Genomic DNA, 27,116 nt, shown 5'->3' with positions numbered 1-27,116 from the left:
TGCATACCCTAGAAAAGTAATGCCCTTGTCCTCGGGGCAGCCAAGATAGACATCTGGAATATCACAGTTTCATTGTGTGCAAACATCCACACGCTTGTCCCCCTCCCCCCCCCCCCCCCCCGCCCCCCGCCCTCGCGCACAGATATCTGGGAAGTAAGGCCATGAAGGCATTGGTGGGCAGCAGATCCCATCAGCACGAGTGGTTGTGGTGTTACCCCCAGACTGACTGGGTCTCCTCCTACAGGCCCTGGTAGCTGAGCAAGAAAGCAAGGACAGTGGCGGTGCGGCGGTGGCCGAGCAGGTGCTTAGTATCATGGAGATCATTCTCGATGAATCCAATGCTGAGCCCCTGAGTGAGGACAAGGTGCGTGGGGCCAGTCTGTCCATCTGCAGACGCTGGGAGCATATGCGGTCTCGTTACCAGCAGCAGGCTTGTTTGTGTCTAGCTGTGTCCAAAAATGGTTGAACCTGCTCAGGTCATAGAAATCACAAAGCAATGGTGACATGATGGCATTGAAGCCTGAAATCTGCGGATTTGGAGGAAACGAAGCTGCTAAGGGTATTCGTTCACTCAGAAGCTCTCATTAATGGAATCCTAGCATGTTCCAGCTCATAGACAGGGGCCTTAGCCCAGCCCCTCATTGCCCAGTTGAGGGAACTCCAAGCGCAAAGAAGCTAAGTGAGCTGTTCCATGTTATGTAGTTGGCTGCTGGCAGAATCAGGCCGAGAACCCAGGTGTCCCAAGTCCCAGTTCAGCTTCTCTCTGTTGTGCCCTTGCCTTTCCCCATCCCTTGTGGTACTCATGTTTCCCCCATCCCTGTTGGTACTCATGCTTTGGCTAGAGGTGGGACCAAGTGAGCAGCAGGCAGCCTGCGTTCCCTCAGGGGAGGGGAGATTGTGTTAGCGTTTTCGAACACGTGAGACTATTAATAGAGCCGCACAGAAACTTAGAAACTAGTATCAAGTGAAACTCATACCCAGGAAGCGCCAAGACGGCTTTTCTAGTGCTGCTTCTGAGGGAAGTGGGTGACCTCTGGGGTTCAGATGTTGGCTGACCGAAGTCCTGACCCTATTACCGGTCCCTCCGTCCCCCTTCCCGCTGCAGGGCAACCTCCTCCTGACGGGCGACAAGGATCAGCTTGTGATGCTCTTGGACCAGATCAACAGCACCTTTGTTCGCTCCAACCCTAGCGTGCTCCAGGGTCTGCTTCGCATCATCCCATACCTGTCCTTTGGCGAGGTGGAGAAGATGCAGATCTTGGTGGAGCGCTTCAAGCCGTACTGCAGCTTTGACAAGTACGTGCTCGCATCTCGGCTACGGGAGGGTCCTCCCAACGCCCAGGCTCGTCCTGTGGCCTAGGGAAGACTCGTCTGAAGTTCTGTTAGGGTCGCGCACGCCTGTCTGGCCTTTAAGGGGTCCATCGTAACTGGGGGCTCAGCGTACTGTTAAGTTGGCTAGGCAGAGACGGTAAAGAGGCTGGCGAGATGGGGCAGGGGTGTGACGGGAGGGAGAGAGTCACGGGTGCAAAAAGCGTGAAGACGCAAGAGAGCGTTGGGAGTGTGCGGCACATGGTGGGAAACGGGGAGTGGCGGGAACCGGATCGGCATCCTCGTGTCGTACTTGACCCCGTACACTGTTGAACGTCGTCAGCCGAGGGAGCACCATGGTACACGTTTGTCGTTCCCTTCACCCCCTGAGGCTCTGCTCTCTCCTGCAGGTACGATGAAGACCACAGTGGCGACGATAAAGTCTTCCTGGACTGCTTCTGCAAGATCGCAGCCGGCATCAAGAGCAGCAGCAACGGGCATCAGCTGAAGGACCTGATTCTCCAGAAGGGAATCACCCAGAGTGCGCTGGACTATATGCAGAAACACATTCCCAGTGCCAAGAAGTAAGAATCGGCTCTGTCAAAGCGACTGCTTTCCTTCCCTCTTCTGGGTCCTTTTCTCCTTCATCGTCGTGGCTTTAAGCTTCACGTATTCCCCCCTTGGCCCTCCTCGGAGTCTCCCTCCTCTTTTGGAAACCCTCAGGGTGACCACTCCGCCACTGCACAGCCCTTCGGGGCTGGGGAACAGGTGGCAGCTTGTTGCTTTCTATTTGGAATAGTGCTTTTTGTCTGGCTGCCCGGCCGAGCTAGGTGATCCTCTGTGATTGTTGATGGCCCCCTTGAAGGGTCACAGGTAAACAAGCCAGAACAGGTCAACAGCTGGTTTCCAGATAGGTTTTGCCCCTCTGGCCTGCTCATCTGCCTTCTTTTCCTTTGCAGTCTGGATGCTGACATCTGGAAAAAGTTCTTATCTCGCCCGGCCCTGCCATTTATCTTGAGGCTTCTTCGGGGGCTGGCTGTGCAGCACCCTGCCACCCAGGTGAGTGAGTGGCCAGCATGCTACTTAATTCTGGAGGCAGGGCGTGTACGGTGCCTTCTCATCTGCCGTGACTGCCTCGATTAGCCTCAGGGTATGACTTCTCCTAGCACGGAAGAGCCCCAGAGTATGGGGGACTCGGAGGTTATCTCGTTCAGCTCTGTGTGTGTGGAGAGGCGTAAGGTCTACTTGTGCTCTCCTCATTCGACTCCTTCTTACGTGGGGCTTTATTTTCTCGTGGGTCAGCGGAGCAGCAACCGGACGGAGGGTGTGGCTGGCCAGAGTTTAAAACAGTTTAATTTCTGGCTTTAGTCGTTTGGGTCTCTGGGGACATTTATAGTACCATCATCGCTGTTTTCTGTCCTGGTTCAGACAGCTAGAAACTTCGTTCTCAGAGAAACCCACCATTCCAGTCTGCTGCTCATCCTTGTTCTGTCCCCCCTGGGCTGGAATATCCGTTACCCCTCACAAATCCTGACTGGCCCAGACAGGTGGCCAGGCTGGAATTTTTCTAAATCAAGCTCTTCATTTTGAGGTAATTGTAGGTTTACGTGCAGTTGTTAAATAATACAGAGAAATCCTACATACCCATTTCTCGATGGTAACCTTTTACAAAACCATATAGAGTATCACAATCAGGATATTGACATTGATGGAGTCAGGATCCAGGGGAGGTTTGTCATCACAGGGATCCCTCTTGTTGCCCTTTGGGAGCTCTGTCCACCTCGCCACTAACCACTGGCCACTACTGATCTCTCCGTGGCTGTAGTTTTGTCACTTGCAGAGTGTTCTGTAAATGGCGTCAGACAGCATGTAACCTTTTGGGGTTGGCTTTTTTCACTCCGCATAATCTTCTGGGGGATTCCCAGGTTGTGTGTATTGATAGTCTGTTCCTTTTTATTGCTCGGTGGTGGTCCATGGTGTGTGGGTTCCCCAGGTTGCTTAACCGTTCATCCGTTAAAGAACATCCGGGCTGTTTCCAGTTTGGGGATGTTACAAATAAAACTGCCGTAAACATTCACATGCAGTTGTTTTGTGTGTTAGTAGAACTCTTCATTCCTCTGGGATAAACGCCTAGGCATACACTTGCTGGGTACATAGCTGCATATTTAGTTTCAGTAGAAACTGCTGAGCTGTTTTCTAGAGTGCTGCACCCTTTTACATTCCCACCGGCAGTGCCTGAATGATCTTCCTCTGCATCCTCCTCACCACCCGGTGGTGACACTGGCTTTTAGTTGAGCCCCTCTGACAGGTGGACGGTGATAAGCTCCCTGTGATTTCAGTTTGCGCTTCCCTGATGGTTAGTGGTGCTGCGTGTCTTTCCATGTGCTTCGTCTGCGTGGCTTCAGCAGCCTGTCTGCTCGTATCTTTTGCCCATCTTTTAATTGGATGTTTTTAGTGTTGAGTTTTGAGCGTCCTCAAGGGCTGGGTTTTCCCGTGTGTAGTGTTCTGCATTGAATGTCATTCCACGCTCTCATCTGGTGATCTGTCCTCATAGCTCATCCCAAAAGTAGGGTAGCTTGGCTACAGGAGAGATTCTTCCCTGTGTCTCACCCTGGTCTCAGTGGTTTCAGACTTCAGTTCATTAGAGATGGTCATAATTAGCACATCTTTGTGGAGGTCATTCTTCTTACAAAGGAGTCTTCACGTATATTGGTTTCTCTGTTCCTATGACGTGTGTCTTCTATGTGGGTGAACCCGGGAGTGCGGCTGTGATGTGGCCAAGCTCAGGTCAGGTGGTTTCCAGGCTTCTTTGTAGTTACTAAGTCGAATTACTTTCTTTAGACTAAGGCTTAATCTAGTTAGGAACGTGGCGTTCCTAACACTTGAGGCCATTCTCTTCCTAGCAACACATTTTTTAAGCACCTGTTGTGTACCTTTGCTGTGCTGGACTGAGGTGACATTGGTAACCAAGGCGGTCATAGCCTGTGCTCTGGGAACTCACTATCTGGTGGAAGATAGAGTCACATTCATGTTGATAGCTGAATAGTGACATAAGTGTAGTGTGAAAGGGGCCAAAGGAAAGAAGTTGCTTTTAGAAGAAAGTACGGCACCTGCCGAGGCTTAGAAGCCAAAGGATACTGGAATTGCACAGTGGGGGTGAGGCATGGCGCGAGCTGGTCCCGGTGCAGCATGGGTCCAGGGCGCATTCTCCAAAGAGAGGAGTGTGCGTTTTCTCCTGAGGGCCGTGCCCCCGGCCATGAATTGGCAGGAGAGGAGGTGACAGACAGGAGAGACGATTGGCTTTTATCATACTCTAGGTAAGAGGTGATGACAGCTGAGCGGGCGCACCAGGTGGACAGAGGGTGGGTTCAGCAGCCGTCTGGGAGGCAGAGTGAAGGGGATTTGGAGGTCAGTTGCCCGTGGCGGGTGAGGAAGCCGGACGAGTCAACAACTCTGCTGTTTCTGGGTTGGGCGACAGATGAGTGATGGTGTCCTTGAAAGAGGTGAAGAACCCAAGGAGGTTCGAAGTGAGGTGCAGCGGGGGCATTATGTCAGGCTACTGCTGTTGTGCGTCTGCTCGCCCGATTAGAGTGTAACCCTCAGAAGGCCGGGTCTTTGTTCCCCTAGCACGTAAAGCACTGCTTCACACACGGATGCACGCACGCAGGCGCACAGCTCACACCCAGCGTGCGGAGGTCGGGGTACCTGTGCAGCAGTTCAGTAGGCAGCCGCACCGTGGGCTCAGCATTCAGGAGCACGAGACGTGAGCTGACCTGTAGCTTTGCTGACGGGCCAGTTTGAAGCGTACCTGCTCTGAGGACAGGTTTATGAGCCCGTGGGTGATCCGGGTTGAGTGCTGAGCTTTCATTTCACGTTGCAGGTCGGTTCTGTTGTTTTCCACGTATCGTTAAATCCGTACAGTAGCGGTGGACGTGGATGCACTTGTGCAGGGGGCGGGGCGCTCCTCCTCGGCTCACCTGGAGGGCTTTGTCGGGTCAGCCCTGTCTGCGTGTTCTGTCCTTCACCCGTGTTGACAGTGCAGTGTTGTGGTGCAGCGAATGCCAGCCTTCTCGAGCACGGGGGCTTCTCGGTCATATCTGTTCTCTAGACAAAGTGTCTTCTCATCCCCACTCCCACTCGGAGTCGCACCTCTCATACCCCTATGTTGAGGGAATCCTGGGCTCCCAGGTGCGGTGGACACGGGGCTTCTGGAGGAAGAACCGAACACAGTCGCTATGAATGTCACGGCCTGCTCTGCCCTGTGGTCACTGAGTCCACTACCCAGGCCTCTGCAGGTGCTGCTTCTCTAGGGCATCTTACCCGAGCCCCTTTCTCTCTCCCAGTGCTGGCCGCTTTACGTCCAATTATCTGTGACGAAGTTTTAATCCTCACCACAACCCTGACATTATCACCACTTCATAGGCCAGGGCACTGGAGCCAAAGAGCATAGTGCCTGGTCAGAGGTCATCTGCAGGGCCAAACCCTCCTCCATTTGTCAGAATCTTTTGAAGCATGTGTTCGAAAGGTCTGATCGAAACTGAACAGATGATGTGAGTTTGCGTGCATTCTGCTGAATTTCCTCAATCTGTCAGCTCCTGGAGAGCATGCTGATTCATGTAATTGGAAGCATACATTTCTCTGGTCTCCACTTGGTAGGTTCTGATCGGAACGGACTCCATCACCAACCTCCATAAACTGGAGCAGGTGTCCAGCGATGAGGGCATTGGGACCCTAGCAGAGAACCTGCTGGAGGCATTGCGGGAACACCCTGATGTAAACAAGAAGATCGATGCTGCCCGCAGGGAGACCCGCGCGGAGAAGAAGCGTATGGCCATGGCCATGAGGCAGAAGGCTCTGGGCACCCTGGGCATGACGGTAAAGCCACGTTCTGGGAGTCCCCACGTTCTTGTCCACACTGTTGGGGAAGAGGCAGCCATGCTTCGGGACAGAGCTGGGCTGGTGAGGAGAAGGAGGGAGCTAGGTGCACCTTCCTGACAACCCCTCAGAGGTGTGACTGTTGTCCCACCGCCCAGATGGGGCTCCGAGGTTAAATGACATAACGAGTTCACGGAAACCATGAGAACGGGGATGATCACTCCTGCTCCCAGGGGATTTACTGCTTGCCAGGCACTGTGCTTAGTTAGGCACCTTGCTTGTAAGGTTTTATTTAAGCCCTTGTGTGACACAGTGAGGCTGATCTTACCATACCCTTTCTCTGGTTGGAGTAACAGAGGCTGAGAAGCACAGGAAATAGGCCAACGCTCATGCTTAATGAGGGGTTGACGAGAGTTTGAACCCACGTCGGCTGGACATGATGGCCTGTGCTCTCCTTGCCCCGGGTCAGAAGCAGCGTAGTCTTAGGAAAGCCTTCTCCGAACCAGCCAAGCTTGGGTGTCAGCAGTTTTAAAACTCCCATGGGAACCGTGAAGTGAATCCTAACGCGACAGCCCTTGGCAGCTGGGACTTGGGATTGCCAGCACAAAGAAAGGGGGCTTTTCTGGTGGCAAGTGGCAGCTAGCCAGGCTTCCAGCTGGTTAGTCTCCTCTGCTTCAGTGGTTCCTGGAGGAAGAGAGTAGAAGAATCTTTACCCTTTACCCTTTACCCAGTCTTTACCCTCACTGGAAGCCACCTACAGAGGTTTCCTTTCTGTGACTTGTCCTTCCAGTGCCTGTGGAAGGGCAGCCCTGTTCCTGAGTGTCCCCAAGCTAGGTTGGGGGGCGGCGGGTGAAAATCCCCTTCTGACATGTCACTTGGGTTTCCCCTACAGACAAACGAGAAGGGCCAGGTTGTGACCAAGACGGCGCTCCTGAAGCAGATGGAGGAGCTAATTGAGGAGCCGGGTCTCACGTGCTGCATCTGCAGGGAGGGGTACAAGTTCCAGGTATAGCGCTCGCCCTGGGCTGGGTGCGCAGCCTGGCCCCTTGCTCCCGTGGCGTCCTTCTCCCGCCGGCCTTTTTGTTCTTAGATGGGCCGAGGTTGAGGCGTGTCTCGGGGCCAGCTGCCTCTCTAAAGGGAGGAAGGCAGACTGATCTGAACACGAGGCTTCATCATCACTGCCACCCCCCCCCCCCCCCAGCATCACCACCCGTTGGATTCTTTCTATGTGCCAGTCCTTGTGCCCAGAGCTTTATGTAAACGGGTAATTCTGTTTTTAAACCTACAAAACAAAGCAAAACAAGGGTCACGTGGCAGAGCCAAAACTGTAGCCCATGCTTCTCTGACTCCAGACCTGGGGCTTTTAAAAGCACATCGTGCTGCTTTTAAGCAGGATACCTGGGGAGAAGCTCAGGACCTCTATCCAACTAGATTTACGACGGACAGGAACAGGACAGCATGGGACCTGCTTGTTCCCCTAAAGGCCTACAAGGCGTCCTCTTCCCCTCCAGCTCGAGTGTCCTGCTGGGCGTCCACGCCACTGAAGGGCCACAAGCCTCGTAGGTCCTGCTGTGGCACAGGCTGCTGGGAACTGCTTGATAAGTTTTATAAAGCAGGGGACTTAGCAGGAAGGCACTTTATTCTTCCTTTTGAGATAAATGAAGCAAAAAGGGAAGGATGTCAGTTTAGGCTTCTGTGTTAGCCTTTCCGTCTGCACGGCATCTGCTTTATTTTGGTCGTTCCCCACATTTCTCATCTCACTGGGACTGTGCCCAGCCGAGTGCTTAGCCGAGAGACCAAGGTGCTGACCATCCCCCCTCCTTGAGTGCATTCCTTCCTGGGAGGGGAGGTCCTCGGCTCCCCTCTCTTCGGCTTCGCCTCCTCCCGGAGCCTGCCTTGGACTTCGCCTCACCACTCCTCCTTTTCATGGTGTCTTTGCAGCCCACAAAAGTCCTGGGCATCTATACCTTCACCAAGCGGGTAGCCTTGGAAGAGATGGAGAATAAGCCCCGGAAACAGCAGGGCTACAGCACCGTGTCCCACTTCAACATCGTGCACTACGACTGCCACCTGGCTGCCGTCAGGTAGGCCCTAGCTCCTGCAGAGTGGCTCCTCAGCCAGGCCTGTGTCCCTTCAGAGCAGTGGACACCTTGCCCAAGGCCCTGTGCCGGGAGCGGGGAGGGTGCCGACCCTGAAGTTTTCATCTCCAGGGATTAGGGTGTCTGACGTCAAACCACACAGGCCAAGAGCCATTTGTGCCGTGTAATTAAGAAATCCATTTGGCGTTTGGCCTAAGGCTGGAGAAAGCAACCTTGCTTCCCGGAAGCAGCGAAGCTGGCATTTACCATATTATGATACAAAGGGCTAATTCTCTCTGGAGTCAGGTGCATGGGCTAACTTCTTTCCCTAGTGTTAGCAAACTCTGCTCCGCCCCCATGTGCCCAGGTGCCTGGTTGCCAAATCAGTTCCAGTGGTCACTTGTCCCTGCTCTTCTCCCAATCCAGGCTGGCTCGTGGCCGGGAAGAGTGGGAAAGCGCAGCCCTTCAGAACGCCAACACTAAGTGCAATGGTCTCCTTCCTGTCTGGGGGCCCCACGTCCCTGAATCAGCTTTTGCCACCTGCTTGGCAAGGTGAGTGTTGAGCAGTGTGAATGGTACGGAAGACGGGGTTCCCAGGAGATGGGGGAGAATCAGTGATCAGCTTGGCCCGAAGGCCTGTGACTGTCGTTGAGAACCCTGGTCCCTTTCTTTGAGTGCTGGCAGGGAAGCTATCTGGAACAGGGAGGAACTCGGCTGCAAGAAACCGGCACCCTCAGCATCTGGTGCACCACATGGAATTTCTAGTTAGTTGCTACCTCTTCTCCCTTGTTGATCTCAGGGCATAAGACACACCACCCTGACTTTGTCCTTAAAGCCAAAATTTCCCATATTTGTCTTCTGCAGTGTGTGCCTCTGAGATTTAAATAATGAAAATAGCTCAGTCCAGGGGGATTATCGGGCTCCTTTCAAGCCTCCCTTGTCCTAAAATCCAGACTAGAGTCACTAAGGCTTTGAGGAGGTCCTCACTCTTGCTGCTGCTTGGTGGAGTGATGCCCCACCCCGAGTCCTATTGTAAAGCTGGGGGATGGAAAGGTACCTGGCAGTAATCAGGATGGGCAGCATATTAAAATGCCTACCACGTGCTCTTAACACACATTCTCTGGTTGAGGAATTTGAGGCAGAGAGGTTGAGTAAATACCTGAGGTCACATAGAGCCCAGGCTGATGGTAGCACGTATTGACATAGAAAAACATCTTTCAGGGGCACCTGGGTGGCTCAGTAGGTTGAGCATCCGACTCTTGATTGCAGCTCAGGTCATCATCTCACGGTTCATGGTTCATGGTTCATGGGATTGAGCCCTGCATTGGGCTCCATGCTTACAGCATGGAGCCTGCTTGGGATTCTCTCCATCTCCCTCTGCCCCTCCTGCACTTGTGTACGCGTGCAAGCTCTCTCTGAAATACACTTTTCTTAAAATAGAAAAATACGGGGTGCTTGGGTGGCTCAGTTGGTTAAGCGTACGACTTCAGCTCAGGTCGTGATCTCACAGTTCGTGGGTTCGAGCCCCGCATTGGGCTCTATGCTGACAGCTCAGAGCCTGGAGTCTGCTTCGGATGCCATGTTTCCCTCTCTCTCTCCTATCCTGCTCATGCTCTGTCTCTCTCTCTCTCTCAGAAATAAACATTAAAAAAATATAGAAAAATACTTTTCATTTGGAGGTTAAAGAAAAAATTCTTATGAATAGATCACCTTGTAAGAATGAATACTTTCCACGTTTCTTCTAAAGTGTGCTAGGTTTGACTGTGATACGTTCTGTGACATTTGTCTCTCAGGAAATAGGGCCCCCAGAACTAGCGAGGTCTTCTCAAAGCTTGGAGGGCATCACATTCAGTCATAGCAGAAATGGAGTTGTCATCTGCTCCGGTCTTCCTACGGGCCACAGTTCATGTCCTCAGCCGTCCCGTTCGTTCCTCAATCTGCTTATGTGACCTTTGCAGCCATTGGGCCGGGCTGTGCCGAGGGGGCTCTCCCTTCCAAACTGGGCTTTCCCCGGGGAGCTCGCTTTGCTCACAGCGTTCATTCTGCTTCCCCGCAGGCACAACACTTACCTCCAGGAGTGTACGGGCCAGCGGGAGCCCACCTACCAGCTCAACATCCATGACATGAAGCTGCTCTTCCTGCGCTTTGCCATGGAGCAGTCGTTCAGCGCGGACACCGGCGGGGGCGGCCGGGAGAGCAACATCCACCTGATCCCCTACATCGTCCACACTGTGCTTTACGTCCTGAACACGTCAGTATCTCGCTCCCCAGTGGGCGTCTGGCCGGCCCGCCCCGTGCCCCTCTGCCCAGCAAGGTGTCAACTTTTCTCTGTCTGCCCGAGTTAGTTCCAGGGCAGATGGCTGGCCTCAGGTAGCCTTTACCGAAGCACGCGTGTTTTGCGGCTTTCCGGAGTCACACAGAATAAGGTGACTTCCTTTCCAGAATGGTTCCGTCTCCCCCGCGTGGGCAGTTGAAGGCTGTGTCCTTGGACTGACGCTCCGCCCAGAGGGGAACCAGGAACTGGGAGAGGCCAGCCCACCAGAGAACCTCCTTAGCTTCTACTACGATGTTGCCTCCACTACCCATAAGACTCGGTGCTCTTGGGTGGGGAGGCCGTGGATCAGAACCGCACATAGTCACTGTCAAGGGGACACAGGGTGTTACAGGGGAAGGTTTCATAACTGGGGGCTGCGGCAGAACCAAAGACCGTTTTCATAAATGGAAGACTGGACTTGGATCCTGGTTTCTCCCCCGGTGAGCAGTGCTTCTGGCACATTGAGGGTAGGAAGTGTCGAAGATTGGAAAAGTTGGCTGATAACCAGGAGGAGAGTGGGTTTGTATTTTTATCTGTGTGTACATCACGGAGCAGTTAGACTGATAGCTAAAAGTGTAATTTTAAAGAAGCAGTTAGGGTAGCAAATAGCATTCGTTCATACCAGCCCAGATGTTAAAAGCCAGTTAGAAGGTTTAGTAAACTTGCTCCTGGTTTGAACAGTTTTGTGCTTTTAGGCCCTGTTTTCCAATAAGAGTCTCTTACCTGCTTCGGGCAGGGAAGTGGCCAGCTGTTGAAAGACTGGGTACGGTCCGCCTAAGGCAGCTGCAGTCTGGGTTAGGCAACAGGACAGTGTGTCTCTTGTCCTTTCTGGCCTTCTGTCTTCACCAATGTTGTTTTCTCCTTCCCTCCCATTTCCCGGTGAGATAGAAGGCTGAGCTCCAGAGTGCAGGCCTCATCGTTAACAAGATGCACGGGCAGGTCTCTGTCAGGGCGTGACATCCTCTGCTAAACTGCTGAGACTCTCAGACACCCACATCATCGACGGCACAGATGTTCTCACTCTCCAGATCGCTGCAGGCCCCAGCAGTGCTAACTGCTGGTGTTTGTTCGGCCTTTGACAGAGCCGTTGGCTCTGTGGAGACCTGTCTCTTGGCAGCTGTGCGGCAGAGCGGACTGCCCCGCTCTCCGGCGGGGTGCGCGGCGCCCAGAGAGGCAGCGTGACTCGCCCGGCTGAAGAGCTAGTGACCACAGGTGTCCTGCGTTTCTCAGGGGCCACGTACTGGTAACTCAGGCTCGACCCCCTTGATCGGGGAGGGTGTTGGCTGTGTCACGGATGTGTCTTGGTCAGTTAGAGCCTCACGTGGAAGCTTCACGCACAGGCGCTGTTGCGCAGCCATAGACTGCTCCCCCAGCTGGTCGCTTCACCTTGGCATGAGCCTGGTCACGTTTGTGTATACAGGCAAGTAGGTCATGCTGTGAGCCAGAGCAGAGTGGGGCAGGTCCTACCGTGGCAGAAAGCTTCTGACTCCCAGTTCTGGAAAGTCCAGTCGAGTACATCCATCTGTGCCATCCTTGTCCATTCTCAGCAGAAGGAAGCAAGGTGTCCTTGCACACGGCCCCCTTCTGCTTTCCCGCAGTCCGGCATTTGCCGGTGCCGTCTGTAGGCCTGCTGGCTTGGACTGTCACGGCTTTTGGGGTTGTGTTTTGTTCTCCTCTGCACCTCCTCCCCCCCCCCCCCCACCTTGGGATAAGGACAGGGCGGTAGGTGCTCTTGGCATGAGAGCACCACCCAGGTAATAGGGTCAGGGATATGTGGTCAGGAAGGCCTCCAGTGGGGTCTCTGTGCCGCCCCAGTGCCGCTCACCGAAGCTCTGTGGTGCTGGGCAAGGGCCTTTGCGTGGATCAAGAACGTGGAGGGCCAGCTTGGTAGCCAGACTGCCAGGGTTCAAAGCCTCATTCTTCCACTCCCCAGCATGCGATTGTGGGCAAGGTAGCTGTCTTCTCTGTTGTGTCCTCTTCTGTGAAATAGGTGTGGATCCGGTACCTGTGTCCTAGGGCCGTTGTCAGGGTAAGGTGAGATGATCCATTCGGGCTCCCAGAGCAGTGCCTGGTAGTAAAGTTCAGGACCATGTGCCCACAGTTTAGGCAGGAGAGAGAACAGGAAACAGTGCTTACTCGGAGACAGCTGTTCGAATGAAGGAGGAACACAGACATGTAAGGAAACCATGAGATACGGAGGGTGCAACACGGGAGCCAATGCAAACAGCCTAGCTCTGGGGACTACGTGGGGCAAGCGAGAACATGGGCTGGGTTGCAGAGTCAGGTTCTGAACGCACATTGGCTCCCTCACTTACAGACTCACTGGCTTAGGGAAGGTCACTTCGCTTCTCTAGGCTTCAGATACCATGGTAAGGAGGTGCTAGCTGTCACCTTCCAGAGTCGTTCGGTCACTTTGTTGGTGGAGTGTTTGTGACCTTGTCCGCCATATGCAGGGGGCTCAAGAGCCAGTAGGTGTTTGGAATCGTGTCAGAGCTGAGCTAGGAGTTGATGAGGGCAGGGAAAGTGCCACCAAGTAGGGCTTAGAAGGGAAGAAGCAGTCCTTGGGGAGGGGGTAGGAGGGCTACTTAAGAGTGGGTGGCCATGTTTCGTGATCCAAGCGTTCAGAAGCTTAAAAGAAGACGAGATGTTGACCAAACCTCCTCTCCTCTTACCACTGGTACCCTGCTTCTGCCCTGGTTTCATCGTGTCCCTTTTGTTCCAGAACCCGAGCAACTTCCCGAGAGGAGAAGAACCTCCAGGGCTTTCTGGAGCAGCCCAAGGAGAAGTGGGTGGAGAGTGCCTTTGAAGTGGACGGGCCCCACTATTTCACGGTCCTGGCCCTCCACATCCTGCCCCCCGAGAAGTGGAGAGCCACACGCGTGGAAATCCTGCGGAGGCTGCTGGTGACCTCTCAGGCCCGGGCAGTGGCTCCAGGGGGAGCCACCAGGTCAGTCTCTGCCTCGGGAAGTCCCGTCTTCTGGGCTGCCTGGTGCCTGGATTACATATTTCCCATTGTGTGTAAAAGCTGCTTTGCAGCTTGTGTGGTAAGTGAGGGCCTGCTCGTTTGACTCGGTCATTGACCCTGTCCCTTGTGGTGCCAAGAGTCTAGGCCCGATGGCCAGCAGGTGCCTTGGCCACCTGTGGGTCTCGTGTTCAGCCTCTGGAAAGGTGGAGTGAGGCTTGGGTCTGTGGAAGATTTCAGAGAAGCAGCCAGCCAGGCGCAGGGTGAGACTACTGGTGAGGAGGATGAGGGCCAGCAGGGAGCTAGGGCAGGTGACTGGGTTTTCCCAGTCTTGCTGGCCTGGCCATAAACTGGGAAAGCTTCCGCATGGCTGCACTGGGGATTTTCTTTTCTGACCATGAAAAGCTCATTATCTCTCTCCCTGGTCACATTCCTGTCCTGTCTGCCCCACGTTCTACGAGCCTTTCTTCTGTTTCTCCTGTTTGTGTGGACACGTCCCAAAGAAGGAACGATCTTTCAAGGAAGGAAGCGTCTTTGTTCTCATGACCTTGTGCTGTGATTTGGGTCAGATGGGCAGCATCTTGAGAAAAACAGCTGTAAACAACAAGAAGCCCTTTGAGATGACCACAGGGTTGCCACACGTTGCGTGGACTCCACGGGACTCCTCTCTCGGCTCATGGTGGCCCATGTGCTGTGTCTGCCTCCCCTGGGCTTGAGAAGTGTCAGCTTGCTTCTGGCACTCCAGGGAAATCTTCACTTCTGGAAGATCTGTTCTTGTCTGTCTGCCCGCCCTTGCTAGGATCCGAGGGAACATTTCCACATTTACAGGCTTTCAAGCCCCTGATAATGACAGACCAAGTGGGCACAGCCATGTGCCTGGATCGGCACCTGGTACCTGTTACCCCCACCAGCTCTGCTTTATCCGCGTTGCCAATCAAAGGCCCCTCCACCCTCAGAGAGACTAGGTCAGAGCTCTGCTATTGAGTCCTGCCAGTACTAGCTGCTCTGTGTAGAGTAGGAGGGGGTGAGTCTCGTTCAAGTTCCCACCTAACCCATGCCCCCTTTCAGACGTATCACTGTCCTGCGTTTCCCAGAGTCCAGAGCATTCATGCTGAGCTAGCCACTAGAAATCAGAAGTTCGATCTGGAAGGTAGCCGGTTGTTCGTAAGCCAGGCTCAGCCTGTCCCTGTGAGGGCGGCTGTCTGCTGGGCACTGGCCCTCGGTGGCAGCTGTGAGATTTGAACCCACAGGAGCCGTTTTGCTTTTCAGTTAGGAGACCAGAACTCTCTGCTGTCCCAGGCAGTGGGGGGAAGCCCATCCGTTCACAGCTCACTTAGGAAATCCAGTGTGAGCTGCCCTCACGGCTTGCCATTTTCTTTGTGGCAGTTTGCTCACCTTTATTAATTAGCCTTAAGTAATTAAGTTGGGCAGGTCGCTGGATTCCTGCTTACCAAAGCACAGCAGCCACCGAGTCTGGCGTGGGGTGGAGGCCTGAGTTGGAGCCCCTGAAACAGGCTGGGGGAGGTGCCGGGCGTGAGCCCCGTATTGGGACACTCTCTGAGGAGAGACTGTGCCGGAGGGACACTCAGAGGGCGTCGTTCTGGCGGTTGGGCGGTGTCCCTGGCAGCAGCAGGCTTTGTCCTGAGTCTGTGATAGGGTGGGAGGCAGTAGCCGATAACAAAAATCTAGGAATTTGCACTGAGAGAAGTTGACCTCTTGTGCATGTTTTACATTCAGGAAGAAGGGCTCCTCTGCCAGGAACTTGTAAGTCGTTAGGCCTGGGACTTAGGCTTCCGTCCGAGCGCTATCTGGTGTCCTGTGGGCAGCAGGCAGAGTCACAGACGAGTGGGTGTCGCCCTTGCCCCCAGGTGGGCCTGGCGGCAGACCTCACTGTGGGCTGCCGAGTCCGCACGCAGGGCAGGTGGGAGACAGCGGGTGCCCTGGAGGATATGGGGGTGCAGGGAGGGAACGGGAAGAACATTGTAGCAAACAGAATTGTCTGACTTCATTTTGTTAATGAATTTACCTCTGTTGGGTGTACGTGTGGATGCCATCCCGGGCCCCACAGTTCCTTCTCTCTCTCTTTTTTTAACGTATATTCATTTTGGAGAGACAGAACATGAGAGTGGGGAAGGGGCAGAGAGAGGGAGACACAGAATCCAAAGCAGGCTCCAGGCTCTGAGCTGTCAGTACAGAGCCCGACGCGGGGCTCGAACTCACGAACTGCCAGATTATGACCTGAGCCGAAGTCAGTTGCTCAACTGACTGAGCCCCCCAAGCCCCCCTCACCCCCTGCCCCGCCACACAGTTCCTTCTCTTAAGGCCCATATGGGATGGTCTCACTTTATGATTCTTACGTGCACACAGACATTTTATTTATTTATTAAAAAAAAAATTTTTTTTTTTTAATAAATGTTTTTATTTATTTTTGAGACAGAGAGAGACAGAGCATGAGCAGGGGAGTGGCAGAGAGAGAGGGAGACACAGAATCCGAAGCAGCCTCCAGGCTCTGAGCTGTCAGCACAGAGCCCGATGCGGGGCTTGAACTCACGGACCGTGAAATCATGACCTGAGCCGAAGTCGGACGCTCAACCGACTGAGCCCCCCAAGCCCCCCTCACCCCCCCGCCCCGCCACACAGTTCCTTGTCTTAAGGCCCATATGGGACGGTCTCACTTTATGATTCTTACCTACACACAGACACTTTAATACTCAATTTTAGTTCCCTTAGTTACGGACTTTGTTCTAGTGTGTTTTAAGACAGAATTTCTGTGACAAGGGTTCATCTAGCTTTTATTTACTGCAGATGTGAAGGCAGTTTGCAAACAAAACGTCTTGTAGATCTCGGACGGTAGAAACTGAATCCTGTAGCAGAGGGGTGTCTGCCCTCTCTGCGTTTCATAGTGGCTTTACCACTGTGATCTAGTGTCTTCGCTCCTCAAGCCAGGAGTGCCTGCTGAGAGGGCAGAGGATGGTGTCCCAGACCGCCCCCGCTATTCCAGGAGCCTGCTGGCCTTGAATCCTGTGCTGAATCCTTAGGTTGGGTAGAGCTGGTCCTGGGCAGAGACCGGGACTGTGGCGGTGGCTCTGGGGCAGCCCAGGATTTAGGAGGTGGTGGTTGCATCTTCCATCCTGGATGTTACTGTTGCCCAGGGCCAGTTTTCCACCAGCTCGCCATTTTGTTTTTTGTTTTTTGTTTTTTGTTTTTTGTTTTTTGTTTTTTAACACAGCCCGTGGTTAACAAATCCCTGTGTTTGGCTGGTTTAGTCTGCTGACTGTATTTGTGGAAATGGCTCCCAGCGGGAATGTCAAGGCTGAGGTAGAGCCCTGTTTCCCCTTCACGTATGAGGTCCTGGCAAGTCCGAGAGCTCATGTGGGGCTCAACAGAGCAGGGATGCGCGGGCCTCCCTGGCATCTCTTCATGGCAGTGGCCTCTGGTTGCCACGTTGCACGTGGCGTTCCCCCTATTCTGATTCACCCTGATGCGGAAGAGAGTCAGTCCTAAGGATGAGTATTTCATGCATTATTTTATAGTAAGTAAACCCCTGGGTCCAGGCTTCAGAAGTTCTTGCCCACAGTTGCTTTTTCCCGAGAAGATAGGCAAGTAGCTGACGTGGAGAGGTGCGTAGATTCCTGGATCCTTGACTTGCTCTGCTCCATCCTGGCGTGTATCCCTCCAGCGTCTTCACGGACATGCGATTTGATTTTCTTTTCCAGGCTGACCGACAAGGCGGTGAAGGACTACGCTGCTTATCGCTCTTCCCTTCTCTTTTGGGCCCTCGTCGATCTCATTTACAACATGTTTAAGGTAGGGAAGCCGTCGGAAGCTCGACTGCCTTCTGCAAGAGTTTGAAATTTTTGTGCTGCTGGCTCTGACCCCACGCAGCAGCGGGGCGGCTGCTCCCCCTCTGGCCTCTGCTGGGAAGCGAGCTGCCTCCCCTGCGGAAGGATTTCCACCGTCGCTTAGACCCTTTCACCTGCGACGTCCGTTTGTAGCCCAGACCGCTCCTGTCACCTGGTCTCAGGCCTGCTGCAAACTCACTTCCCCAGGCAGACCTTCCCTCCTGAGTCACCCTCCGTTTGCCCTTGGTCCCTCCGTTTGGGTAAAGTCCTTTGCCTTGTGTGAGCGTGACCTACTCCAGCCTAGCTTCCAGTAGGGACACTGCTCTCTGCCTTGAGAGAGTCAGAGGGTTTGGGGATGGTTCCTTGTACAATCTGCATGAAGCATGGTGAGATCCCCTTTTCCTGGGGAAATGCAGATGTGACACCTGCAGGGAGGAGTAGCGGTCTCGACTTGTAGCCTGTAAGTGACACGGTGCATAATAAAGGGGCTGCAGGAGGAATGACACGAGACTTTGTTGTTGTTCCTGGAACCGAAACACGTCCTCCAGGGGAACTTGGATGTAAACGGGAGGGCTGCTTTTTGGCATCGAGAAGGCCTGACTGACTCGAGGCATTAAGTAATCCGCCCCCGGGCCTGTCTCCTGTCGGTTCTTGTAGAAGGTGCCTACCAGCAACACGGAGGGAGGCTGGTCCTGCTCTCTAGCGGAATACATCCGCCACAACGACATGCCCATCTACGAAGCTGCTGACAAAGCCCTGAAGACCTTCCAGGAGGAGTTCATGCCAGTGGAGACCTTCTCGGAGTTCCTCGATGCGGCTGGTCAGTGTCAGGATTTTCTCTCTCAAAAATCTCAACAAAACCCATGTCTGTCTTAGAGGGGCCGGTCTTAGCTTCCATCTTCATGGCAGAAGGAACACAAGCAAGAACCAGCCTGTCGGTCACTGCCAAACGGTCTGGGAGAGATAAGTAAACACCAGGCCACTGGGAGCAGGAACAGCAGCTGGGACATGTGGGGACTTACTGCGTCCCACGCCCTGTGCTGCTCAGTGGATACACGGGTTCGGGGTGGAACTGTGGTTACCCCCACTTCATAGGTGGGGTAACTGAGGCTGTGAAGACTAGAGGAGTTTCCAGTGGGGCATACCTGGAAAATTGGTAGAGCCTCTAAAAAAAAAAAAAAAAAAAAAAGAACCTGAAAAACATGGGGCACCTGGTGGCTCATTCAGTTGGTTAAGCGTCCAACTCTTGATCTCAGCTCAGGGCCTGATCCTGAGATCGAGACCTGATGTGTCAAGAAAACGTTCTCCCCAGATCCCACCATCAGGAGAAAGCCTCCACTAGTATTTTTTTTCTCTGTCTTCACCCTCTGGGAGCTCCACTCTCAGGGGTCTCTAGCGACGCTCACACCAGGGGCTTCCGGTTTGACTGTGCTTTGCGGTGGCCTCGGCAGAAGCCGAGCACTGTCATGGACCTTTGTTGGCCCAGTGCTACCCCCGCTATCTGGTGGTCACACGTTGAAATCGCTCAGCTCAGCGTTTTTGTTAACTTGCAGCCTCGACGTTGTCCCTGAGCCACAGGCCTTCCCAGGAGCCATTCCTGCCCGAGAGCTGGTGGCCCGTGTATTTGTGTCCTCGGTGCCATGCTCTGGGGAGTGTGTGAGCAGAGGCTGTTGGTGGGGATGGAGGGTCTGAGCACGAGAGGAGGGGGTGGCAGGGGAAGGACGGTGTTCACCTCGGTTCATGGCGTCCCAGCCATCCTGCAGCTTGCAGCTTCGTCGCCAGCCTGAAGCAGGGGAGAGCGGGACCTGCTGGGCAGGGAGCCTCTGTAGCCTCACGCCGGGATCGGGTTTTTACGGCATGATTTTATTACTTCCTTTAGACTGGCAGAAAATTTCAGAATACCAGACACACCCTGCTCAGATGCAAGGGCAAAACCACCTTCCAAAACCAACAAGGGGTGATTAGTACCAACCTTTCCCCCGTTAGCACGGATGCTGGGGAGAGGACTTGGGAGTGAATGTCGCCAGGACTCGGGCTTAACAGCTTGGCGGCTGTTAACTTTGAGCGCCCTGCTTGGGGGCCACAGAGCCCCTTCTGTGCGCTCGCACATTGACACGTGGCCTTATTTAATCCCTGCAGTGACCCAGGTAGGACTTGTTACTGTCCCCGTTTGATGGTTGCAGAAACGGAGCTCCCGAGCTTTGGCAGCTCGCTCGAGACCCTGGGACTAGTGGTTGGAACAAAGCCCAGCTGAGCCCAGGGCCCTGGTACTGTGCTCTGTTCCTCGTGGCCCTTGGGGGCACTGGTGTTAGCTTTTCCTTGGCCCCGGCCCCTTCGAGAGTATGCTTCGTGCTGTGGACTCTCTCCCTCCAGAAGGCCCTTCTGCTTTGCACGGAGTTTCAGCAGACGAGAGGCTCCCCTGCGGTGGTTCGTGGACCTGGGTTAGAACCTCTGCCCTGGGGGTCGTAGGGTTGGTCTCTGCCACTTTAATGCCTTGGAACACACAGTGGCGCCTGGTTGCAGAACGTGACCAATTCCTCTTCCAGAACAAGAGTGCTTGCTCAGTGACTGCCTCCCCGTCATCGCCAGTGTGCCTGGGGGCAGTGTGCCGGAGCTTGTCGGGGCACATGGTGTTCTCTGCGTGGATGCGGCAGCCGTGACTCAGTGGGCTGGGGGCTGTGCGTGCCTGCGCCTAACCCACCCCTGCGTGCCCCTGTTTTCCAGGTCTGTTATCAGAAATCACTGATCCTGAGAGCTTCCTAAAGGACCTGTTGAACTCCATCCCCTGAACATCACACAGAAACTGCAGTTAGCAGAGACCGAAGCGAGCTTGCCTTCCATCCTCCGTGTTCTTCCCTTGTGTGCATCGATCCCCTCCCCCACGGGACGCGCGGCACCACTCCTCCCCCCCATGTCTTGGAGTGGCTTGGGGTTTTTAGGCTTCCTGTTCTGTCTTGTGTGTGTGGTGCACTAGCTATGAAGTTGTCTGTAACCCAAGCCGTGGAAGGGCCTGTGCGTACCTAGGCGCCACGCGCTGTCCTGGCCGACTCCGCACTCGCGTGTGCACATCTTGGCAAATAAACGAGTGACTGAGCACACGCTGAAACAGAAGGTGTTGCCTGCTGCTTAAACCCACCCCGAGTGTCCCTGGCCAGACGCTGTCCTTGGCCGTGTGGCTCTTTCTGGCATGAGTGCAGGAAGACGGACGAATCCGCGTCGCCGTTCTTGTCAGTACCTAATGGAGCCCGTCCGCCTGGCCCGTGAGCTGGGGCAGGCAGCACCTTTGAGTCTGAGCTTCCTGAAAGCAGACCCTTCGGCCTCCCTTAGTTTTTCGGCCTTACAAGCTGGAACCCAAAGACCGTGGAGCCAGTGACTGCAGACCTCGGCTGCAGGTGGGCTCAGTGGAGCAAGGGTGCTTGACGATCAGGCTAGCTGCGCGTCAGCGACCCCGTGGCGACTTCGCTTCAGGGTCGCTGTGTTAGGAGAGGGCCCGGGGCAGGCCTAGAGCCAGAGTAACGAGCAGCTTCCCTTTGCTGACCTTCCCTCTGCCGGTGTGAGTGTGTGTGTATGTGCGTGTGTTTCTAGTCTTCCCAGCAGCCCTGCAGGAGAGGGCCTGTGAACGGGCATCATTTGCCCAGGACTGCCCCACCGGTAGCCACCGGAGCTGTGAGTCTGTGCCCCTGAAGCGCTGTCCTGCCCCGCGGTAGCAGCTGCCTTGAGGGCGCGAGACCCGCTTTCCCACGTTCGTGGGCAATGGCCCCGTTGCTGGCGAGGCAGCACGACTCGCAGGGGCCTCTCCCCAGACCCGGGCAGGGCTGCGCCAGACGTGGCCTCATGGGGAGGAAGAGCTTGGTGACAGCCATCTCCTTTGGTCGCCTGTGGGCTCTTCTGCCGACTGCTGCTCTGAAGACCGCCGCCTCTGTCTCGATGCCCAGCTTATGTGGCTCGTTCCTCAGGCCAGACCATTCGGGACAGGAGGTCCCCTCGGGCCCCTTTAGAAGACTTCCACATCCCTCCCTCAGAGTCTGACCGGGTGGCCACAGGCAGGCGGGAGTGTCCTGCTTGGGACTTCGCCAGAGAGACAGAGGCGATTTGTTGCAAGAGCATGGCTGGAGGCCCTGGCAGGCGAGAGCGTGTGTGTGTCCGGGTGCACGAGTGCACGTCGGTGTTGGTGCTGGGCGACGGGCATTCTGGGGGGCTGACGGGCGTGTCAGGCTCTCCTCAGATTCCAGCCCTGCCGCCTTTCATGTCTCTGCAGCCTCACCTGTAAAATGGGCATATCAGCAACCGCGGGCCAGGGCGTTACCAGGGATACGTGGGCAGGTCTGTCTGCCACGTGGGAAGGGAATGGCTGCTCCTGTTAACAAACTCGTTTTCAGTGTCCGTGATTTTGCCTTTCTCTTTAGCAAAACTTCACGTCTCAGCTGAGTTCCAAGTGTGTCTAGTGAAGGAGGATGAAGCACCTTGGACTCAGGGACACATGCTTCTCACGCTGACCGCAGCAAGGTCACGCCCTCTCAGACCCCTCGTCTCCCACGTGCCAGTGGTCTCCCGAGAGGCCATTCTGGGTACACGCTCGTGCACAGAATTGCTATTACATAACGTCCCAGCAGGGACGGATGGGAACAGCTTCGTCTGGGACGGCCAAGCCAGAAGGGAGAGTGGGGAGGGTGCCAGTGTAAACAGCCGGATTACACCTGCTTACCAGGTGTCGGGCTTGCTGTTTCGGCACCATCATAGGCTGAGCCACGTTTGCAGTGACACCGTAGGGCATCAGGAGTGTTGACAGGGCACTTTCACGAGCTTGTCCGTAGCCTGGTTCCTTCAGCCTACGGAGCTGGGGTCACCAAAGCACATTGCAAGGTGTCGTTTTATTTTCCTCTGCCCTTTTTGTATTTCTTGCAAAGGCCTCGGGGAATTTTGGCCGCAGCCCAAAAGCCTCAGCTTCTTGTTTTCACAGCCACAGCTTTCCTGGTGTCTGCACGGGCTACCTGCCGGTGACTGCCGCAGTCCCAGACAGGCTGCTGGCATGGTGACCGCATGGGTCTGTGACCGTCCCAGGGGGTGCCTGAGGCAGAGCTTGGGCCGGAGACGAAGCTGGTCTCGGAGAGAACCCTGCCTCCCCGGGCCCTTGCCCCATGACATCAGCGACATGGTGATGAGGGACACCAGGCAGAGAGCCACTCAGTCCCTTCCTATCCCGAGCCATTTTCTGGGCTCGTTGCTTCTTGGGCCTCTGTCTTTCTCAACTGGCAACCCCCTTTGGGGGATTCAGGTGATTCCAGAATGGCAAGGCCTGGTATTGGCTGCAATTTTTAAGCCCCTGAAGCCTGTGTTCAGCAATAAAGCTGGAGAAGGGATGTCGGCATCTTCCCTCCTGGGATTTCTAGAGCCCCTGGTGTCCTCAGTCTGTGTCCTGTCTCTCCTGGCAGCCAGCTCTCCCAGTTCAGTTCTGGGTTAGGGGCTAAATGGGAGGCTGGGTGGCCCCTTCCTGAGGCCCCCTCCCCTGACCCCGGTTATGTTCGCCGAGAACCAGGGCCTGGGCTGGGTCCTCTGCGTGTAATTCTCACGTGGACCTTACAGGTTAGGTCGTGTTCCCACCTTGCAGTTGAGGTAACTGCCCACTGGGCTCAGGAGCTGCTGGGTGTGCGGGACTCCTGAGATGCGTCCGCTGCCTTACTTGACTCGTCTGTGCGAGTCTTTTGTGTCCACCCGGCCCCAGGCCCTGTGCTGAGGGCCTGGCGGTGTGTCCACAGTGTCCTTGTAGGGCCTGGGCTCCCCTGAGGGGTGCTAGATGGTAGCAGGTGAAGATGTCAGGGGAGGGGCGGTATGGGGCAGAGGGACTGTGACCACCACGCAGATTCCTAATGGGGCGGTCAGGTCAGCGCCCAACCCCCTCTAACCCGCCCACTTGTCACAGGCATCCTGTGGCCCTTCAGACCGCAGTGGGACACCTGGTGTGTGTTTGGCTCCCTGGCAGTTCCTGCTCTGGCCAGGCCAGCGCTTTTGGGTACTGGGGACCCGCTAGGTAGGAAGACTCACTCTGTTCTCTGGCTTCAGATACGCTCACCTGTCCCCAGCTGGCCACCTGTCCCCACTGCTGCACCTTTGTCTCCAGAGCCTCCTCAGGGGTCTTTCTGCCCCTCCCCCCTGCAATCTGTTCCCTGAGCACCCCGACTCAGACTCTCCCAATTCACGCATTCACCGCTGCCATGGAACCGAGGCTCCTCCCCCAGCCGTCAGCCTCCCCTCCCATCCCTCCTCCTGCTGCTACTCCACACGTGCCCCTGCTGTCCTAGAGCACCGAGGGGACAGCAGGCAGGGGGGCGAGGCTTCTCTAGGCCACCTCGACCCTCTTTCTGCCTCGAGACTGGTTTAGGGAGGCTCAGATGCAGAGGAAGGGAGCCGGGCAGCCTCGGGCTGTGAACGAGGACCAGGACCGGCCTTCCCCAAGTGCTTCTTGGAAGCGGGCGCTTCGCTTGCCGTGCCTCAGTCAATCCCTATTGCCGTCTCACGTGGCGGGTGGCACCCTTCTCCAGAAGGGAAACTGAGGTGCAGAGAGGCTAACCGCCTAGGTCCGCCCTGCTGATGAGGACCCAGTTCTGGTTGGTTCCCAAGCCCCTTGGTTGCACTAATGCTGAGGGGGAGGTGCAGAGGAGGAAGAGGGTGTTCAGGGGTCTGGGGGTGTGACCCTCGCTCTCTCCTGTCCCCGAGGCTGGAGAGACTCCCCAGGCGTCTTTGCCTGCAGGTGCAGCTGCAGAGAGCGTCTCCCAAGACTACATGAGCTCTGAGCTCTCCATTCTCCATCAGCTGTGGGCAGTGTGGTGTCGTGGGGACATGCCAGGGCCCAGAGAGGGCCCAGCTCTGCTGCGTGCTGGCCACTCTCCTCTCAGAGTGAGCAGGAAGTGAAGTGTGATGCGGTAGAAGGTGCTAGAACCTAGCACGGGCCCGGGCACAGGCCCCCTTAGTATATTATCACATAAGGGAATCACAGACTGTCCGAGGTCAGGAGCCTTTGGGAATCCCCCCCTCCTCACGTGATGGCTGTGAGGACAGATGTTCAGCCGGGACACGTGTGCACGTATGCACGTGTCTGCACGTTCCACAGTTGCACCTGAGCCCGTTGCTCCGGTGACTCCTGTTTGCTTCCCGAGTTACTTCTGCCTCTGCTACTCTACAGCCCCTGCCCCGGGCACTGCTCCCTTTCCTGCCCGTCCTTGTCTGTCGCCTGATCTGGGGGCCTCGAGGGCCGCCAGCTTGCCCACTTTGGCCCCCCTGACGCCTGGAGCCACTGGGCAAGGCGTGGCCGGGCGCAGAGCTGCGTTGGACCCCACCCTCCAGAGCACCGGCCTGGCCTCTGAGGGGAGGTGCCTGCCCTCTGCGATGCGACCCGAGGACCCTGTCCCTTCACGTCCTCCTACCTCTCACCTCTGCTCCTTTGCCGGCTTTGGAGGTGCACCCTGACCCTGTCACTCTAGGCGGGGACGGTGGGGCACAGAGAGGAGGGCCTGCCTGAGGCCCACATCCCAGGGTCTGGGGCATTCAGGCTCAGGGGCATTCCTGGCCTGTCAGCTGAGTGCATGAAGAACAATTGCCACGTATTGGCTGACACTGGCCAGAGAAGAGAGGAACTGGTGTAGGGCTCAGAGGAGGGGGATCTCTCTTGGGGAAGAGAAGGTGGCCGGTGGTCAGAGCAGAGACCATGAACTTCAGCATCTGGAGCGGGCCCCATGCTTCTACCTGAGGCTGGGGGTTGGGGGTGGCCGGACTCCTCGGGAGCAAGAGAGATGAGGACTCGGGACATCCCAGGCAAGGGGCAGGACCCGAGTCCGCCCCGGGGTGACCAGCTCACAGGGGAATCAGCGAGTGGGCCCAGAACTCCCTGCTGGGGGCCAGCACTCTGGTCTTGGGTGGGATTGAAGGAGGTGGGACTCCAGGGTCTTGCTTATTGCTCTTTGGACCCTGCCCTTCACGTCCCTCTACCATCTTGCCCAATATCCTTGTCACCCCATCTGCCCCAACCGTCCCCCAGCCTGCTCGGTCTCTACAGGGGGGCTCCTGCTGGGCCCTCGTCAGGCTGTTCTCGGGTTTAGATATCTGGGGACCCCAACACACTCATATTTACTGAGCGCCTGCTCTGGGCTGAGGCGCATTGTGTCAGACATGATCTTGTCCTTGCTACTGCTGTTCTGTTTCACTCAGAGAGGTGAATTCACTTGCCTAAGGCTGCACAGCCCGTAAGGGGGATGCTGCCGCCATGCAGCCAGCCGGAGCTCCGCTCACCCACCTGGGCCTGCTCCCCATCTGGTCTGGGCATGGATTTGGTCAGGTCCGCCCAGCTCCCGACACAAGGCACAGCTCTGGGAGCCAGGACCCGGCCAAGTGCCCGCAGGCAGACAGGGCGGCCACACTCTGAGAACCGAGCTGAGGGCGGGACAGACAGAATGCGAGGCCCTGGGAACAAGCTCCCGGCGGGGAAGACAGGGCAGATATGTGGGCCCCACTGGCCCTAATGCCAGGGCAAACAGGGCAATTAGGAGGTAGCTTTCGTTCGGTGGGGACTGAGTGCTGGGCTTGGAGCTGCGAGTGGCCGGTGGCCCTGTCCCGGTCACGTGGCTGCCCTCAGCCCCGGCCTCTGCACAGGGCAGGAATCTGCTTGTTCACAGGGACGAGGTCACAGCCCTATGGAACGTGACTGTACACAGCAGGACAACGCCACTTTGTTTCCTCTCCTGGCTCCGGAAGTGGCTGCTGGTGGGCAGATTGTTTTCCCGGCACAGGACACCAATCCCTCCCTCCTTCCCTGCTCCCGGTGGCCAGAGGGGCTCCGGCCACCTCAAGAGAGAACTCACCGGCGAAGGTCCCGGGCTGCGGGTAACGGGCCCACCAGCCTCCACTTTCCCTTTCCTCCGCTTTCCCTGCCTCAGCAGCCCCCTCTCTGCCCGCTGTGTGCGGGGCCGCACTCCATACCCGACGCTCACGTCTCTGATGCTCGCACCCACAGAGGTGGGCATTCCTAGTTCCGCTGAAATGAGGAAATAGAGGCTGCAGGGTGGGGTGCCTCATCCAGAATAGGCACCCCGCTAAGGATGGCCAGATGAAATCCTGGGTGCCGAGCCAAATCTGAATTTCAGATAAATGACAAATGATTCTTGGTATAAACATCTCCTCACTACTGCAGAGGACAATTTTTGTTTTTAGTGTAAGTATATCCCCTGCGATGGCTGGGACCTACTTATACTAAAGTAATTAGTCCTTGTTTATCTGAAGTTCACGTTGAACCAACATGGCCCGCATTGTCATTTGCTAAGCCTGGTAACGCTTAGCTCAAGTGGCTGTTGAGCACACAGATTTGCGCAAACTCAAGCCCTGATTTTGAGGGAGCCGGTCCACTTCTATGGGAGTAAGTTCCAGATGCAACTCCCCACTGTGGGGGGCTGAGGGAACAGCAGGTGGCCCAGCCTCCAGGCTGGAGAGAGCCTGGTGTGTCTGGGGGGGCTTCCAGGTGGACAGGCCTGGAGCGTAGGGGAGGGGGCCCTGGGGCTGGTGAAGAGGTTCATCCTGAGAGCCATGTGGAGCCCGAAGAGTGATGAGCAGGGCAGGCAGGTGCCGGAAGCCTCAGCTCTGGCCTTTCTGCAGTGGCCACCCCTTCACTGGACTGTGCCGAGCCCCCTGTGGCCCAGCGCACGTCCCTCTGCAGCACACCCACCCTGCTCTGCCCCCACCAGAGCTGCTCG

The 27,116-nt window shown here is 55.8% G+C and overlaps 1 protein-coding gene across 6 annotated transcripts in view; it reads left to right on the top strand.

The window, feature by feature from the left end:
• The window catches only part of UBR4 (ubiquitin protein ligase E3 component n-recognin 4), a 131,826-nt gene extending 111,336 nt beyond the window's left edge, over positions 1-20,490 (top strand). For all 6 annotated transcript variants that reach the window (XM_027060248.2, XM_027060246.2, XM_053208030.1 and 3 more), the window contains 13 exons: positions 245-364; positions 1,106-1,296; positions 1,719-1,892; positions 2,268-2,367; positions 5,965-6,183; positions 7,076-7,189; positions 8,125-8,267; positions 8,688-8,813; positions 10,318-10,512; positions 13,298-13,522; positions 17,254-17,344; positions 18,037-18,199; positions 20,104-20,490. In XM_027060248.2, coding sequence (XP_026916049.2) covers positions 245-364; positions 1,106-1,296; positions 1,719-1,892; positions 2,268-2,367; positions 5,965-6,183; positions 7,076-7,189; positions 8,125-8,267; positions 8,688-8,813; positions 10,318-10,512; positions 13,298-13,522; positions 17,254-17,344; positions 18,037-18,199; positions 20,104-20,168 — 1,926 coding nt within the window. In that variant the 3' untranslated portion in view covers positions 20,169-20,490. The remainder of the gene's footprint in view (positions 1-244; positions 365-1,105; positions 1,297-1,718; positions 1,893-2,267; positions 2,368-5,964; positions 6,184-7,075; positions 7,190-8,124; positions 8,268-8,687; positions 8,814-10,317; positions 10,513-13,297; positions 13,523-17,253; positions 17,345-18,036; positions 18,200-20,103) is intronic.
• The last annotated feature ends 6,626 nt before the right edge of the window (positions 20,491-27,116 follow it).

This window comes from Acinonyx jubatus, chromosome C1 (assembly GCF_027475565.1).
Source record: "Acinonyx jubatus isolate Ajub_Pintada_27869175 chromosome C1, VMU_Ajub_asm_v1.0, whole genome shotgun sequence".
In the NCBI taxonomy this organism is placed as follows: Eukaryota; Metazoa; Chordata; class Mammalia; order Carnivora; family Felidae; genus Acinonyx; species Acinonyx jubatus.
The sequence above is the reverse complement of the archived record's forward strand: the minus strand, read 5'-3'. Positions and strand labels throughout refer to the sequence as shown.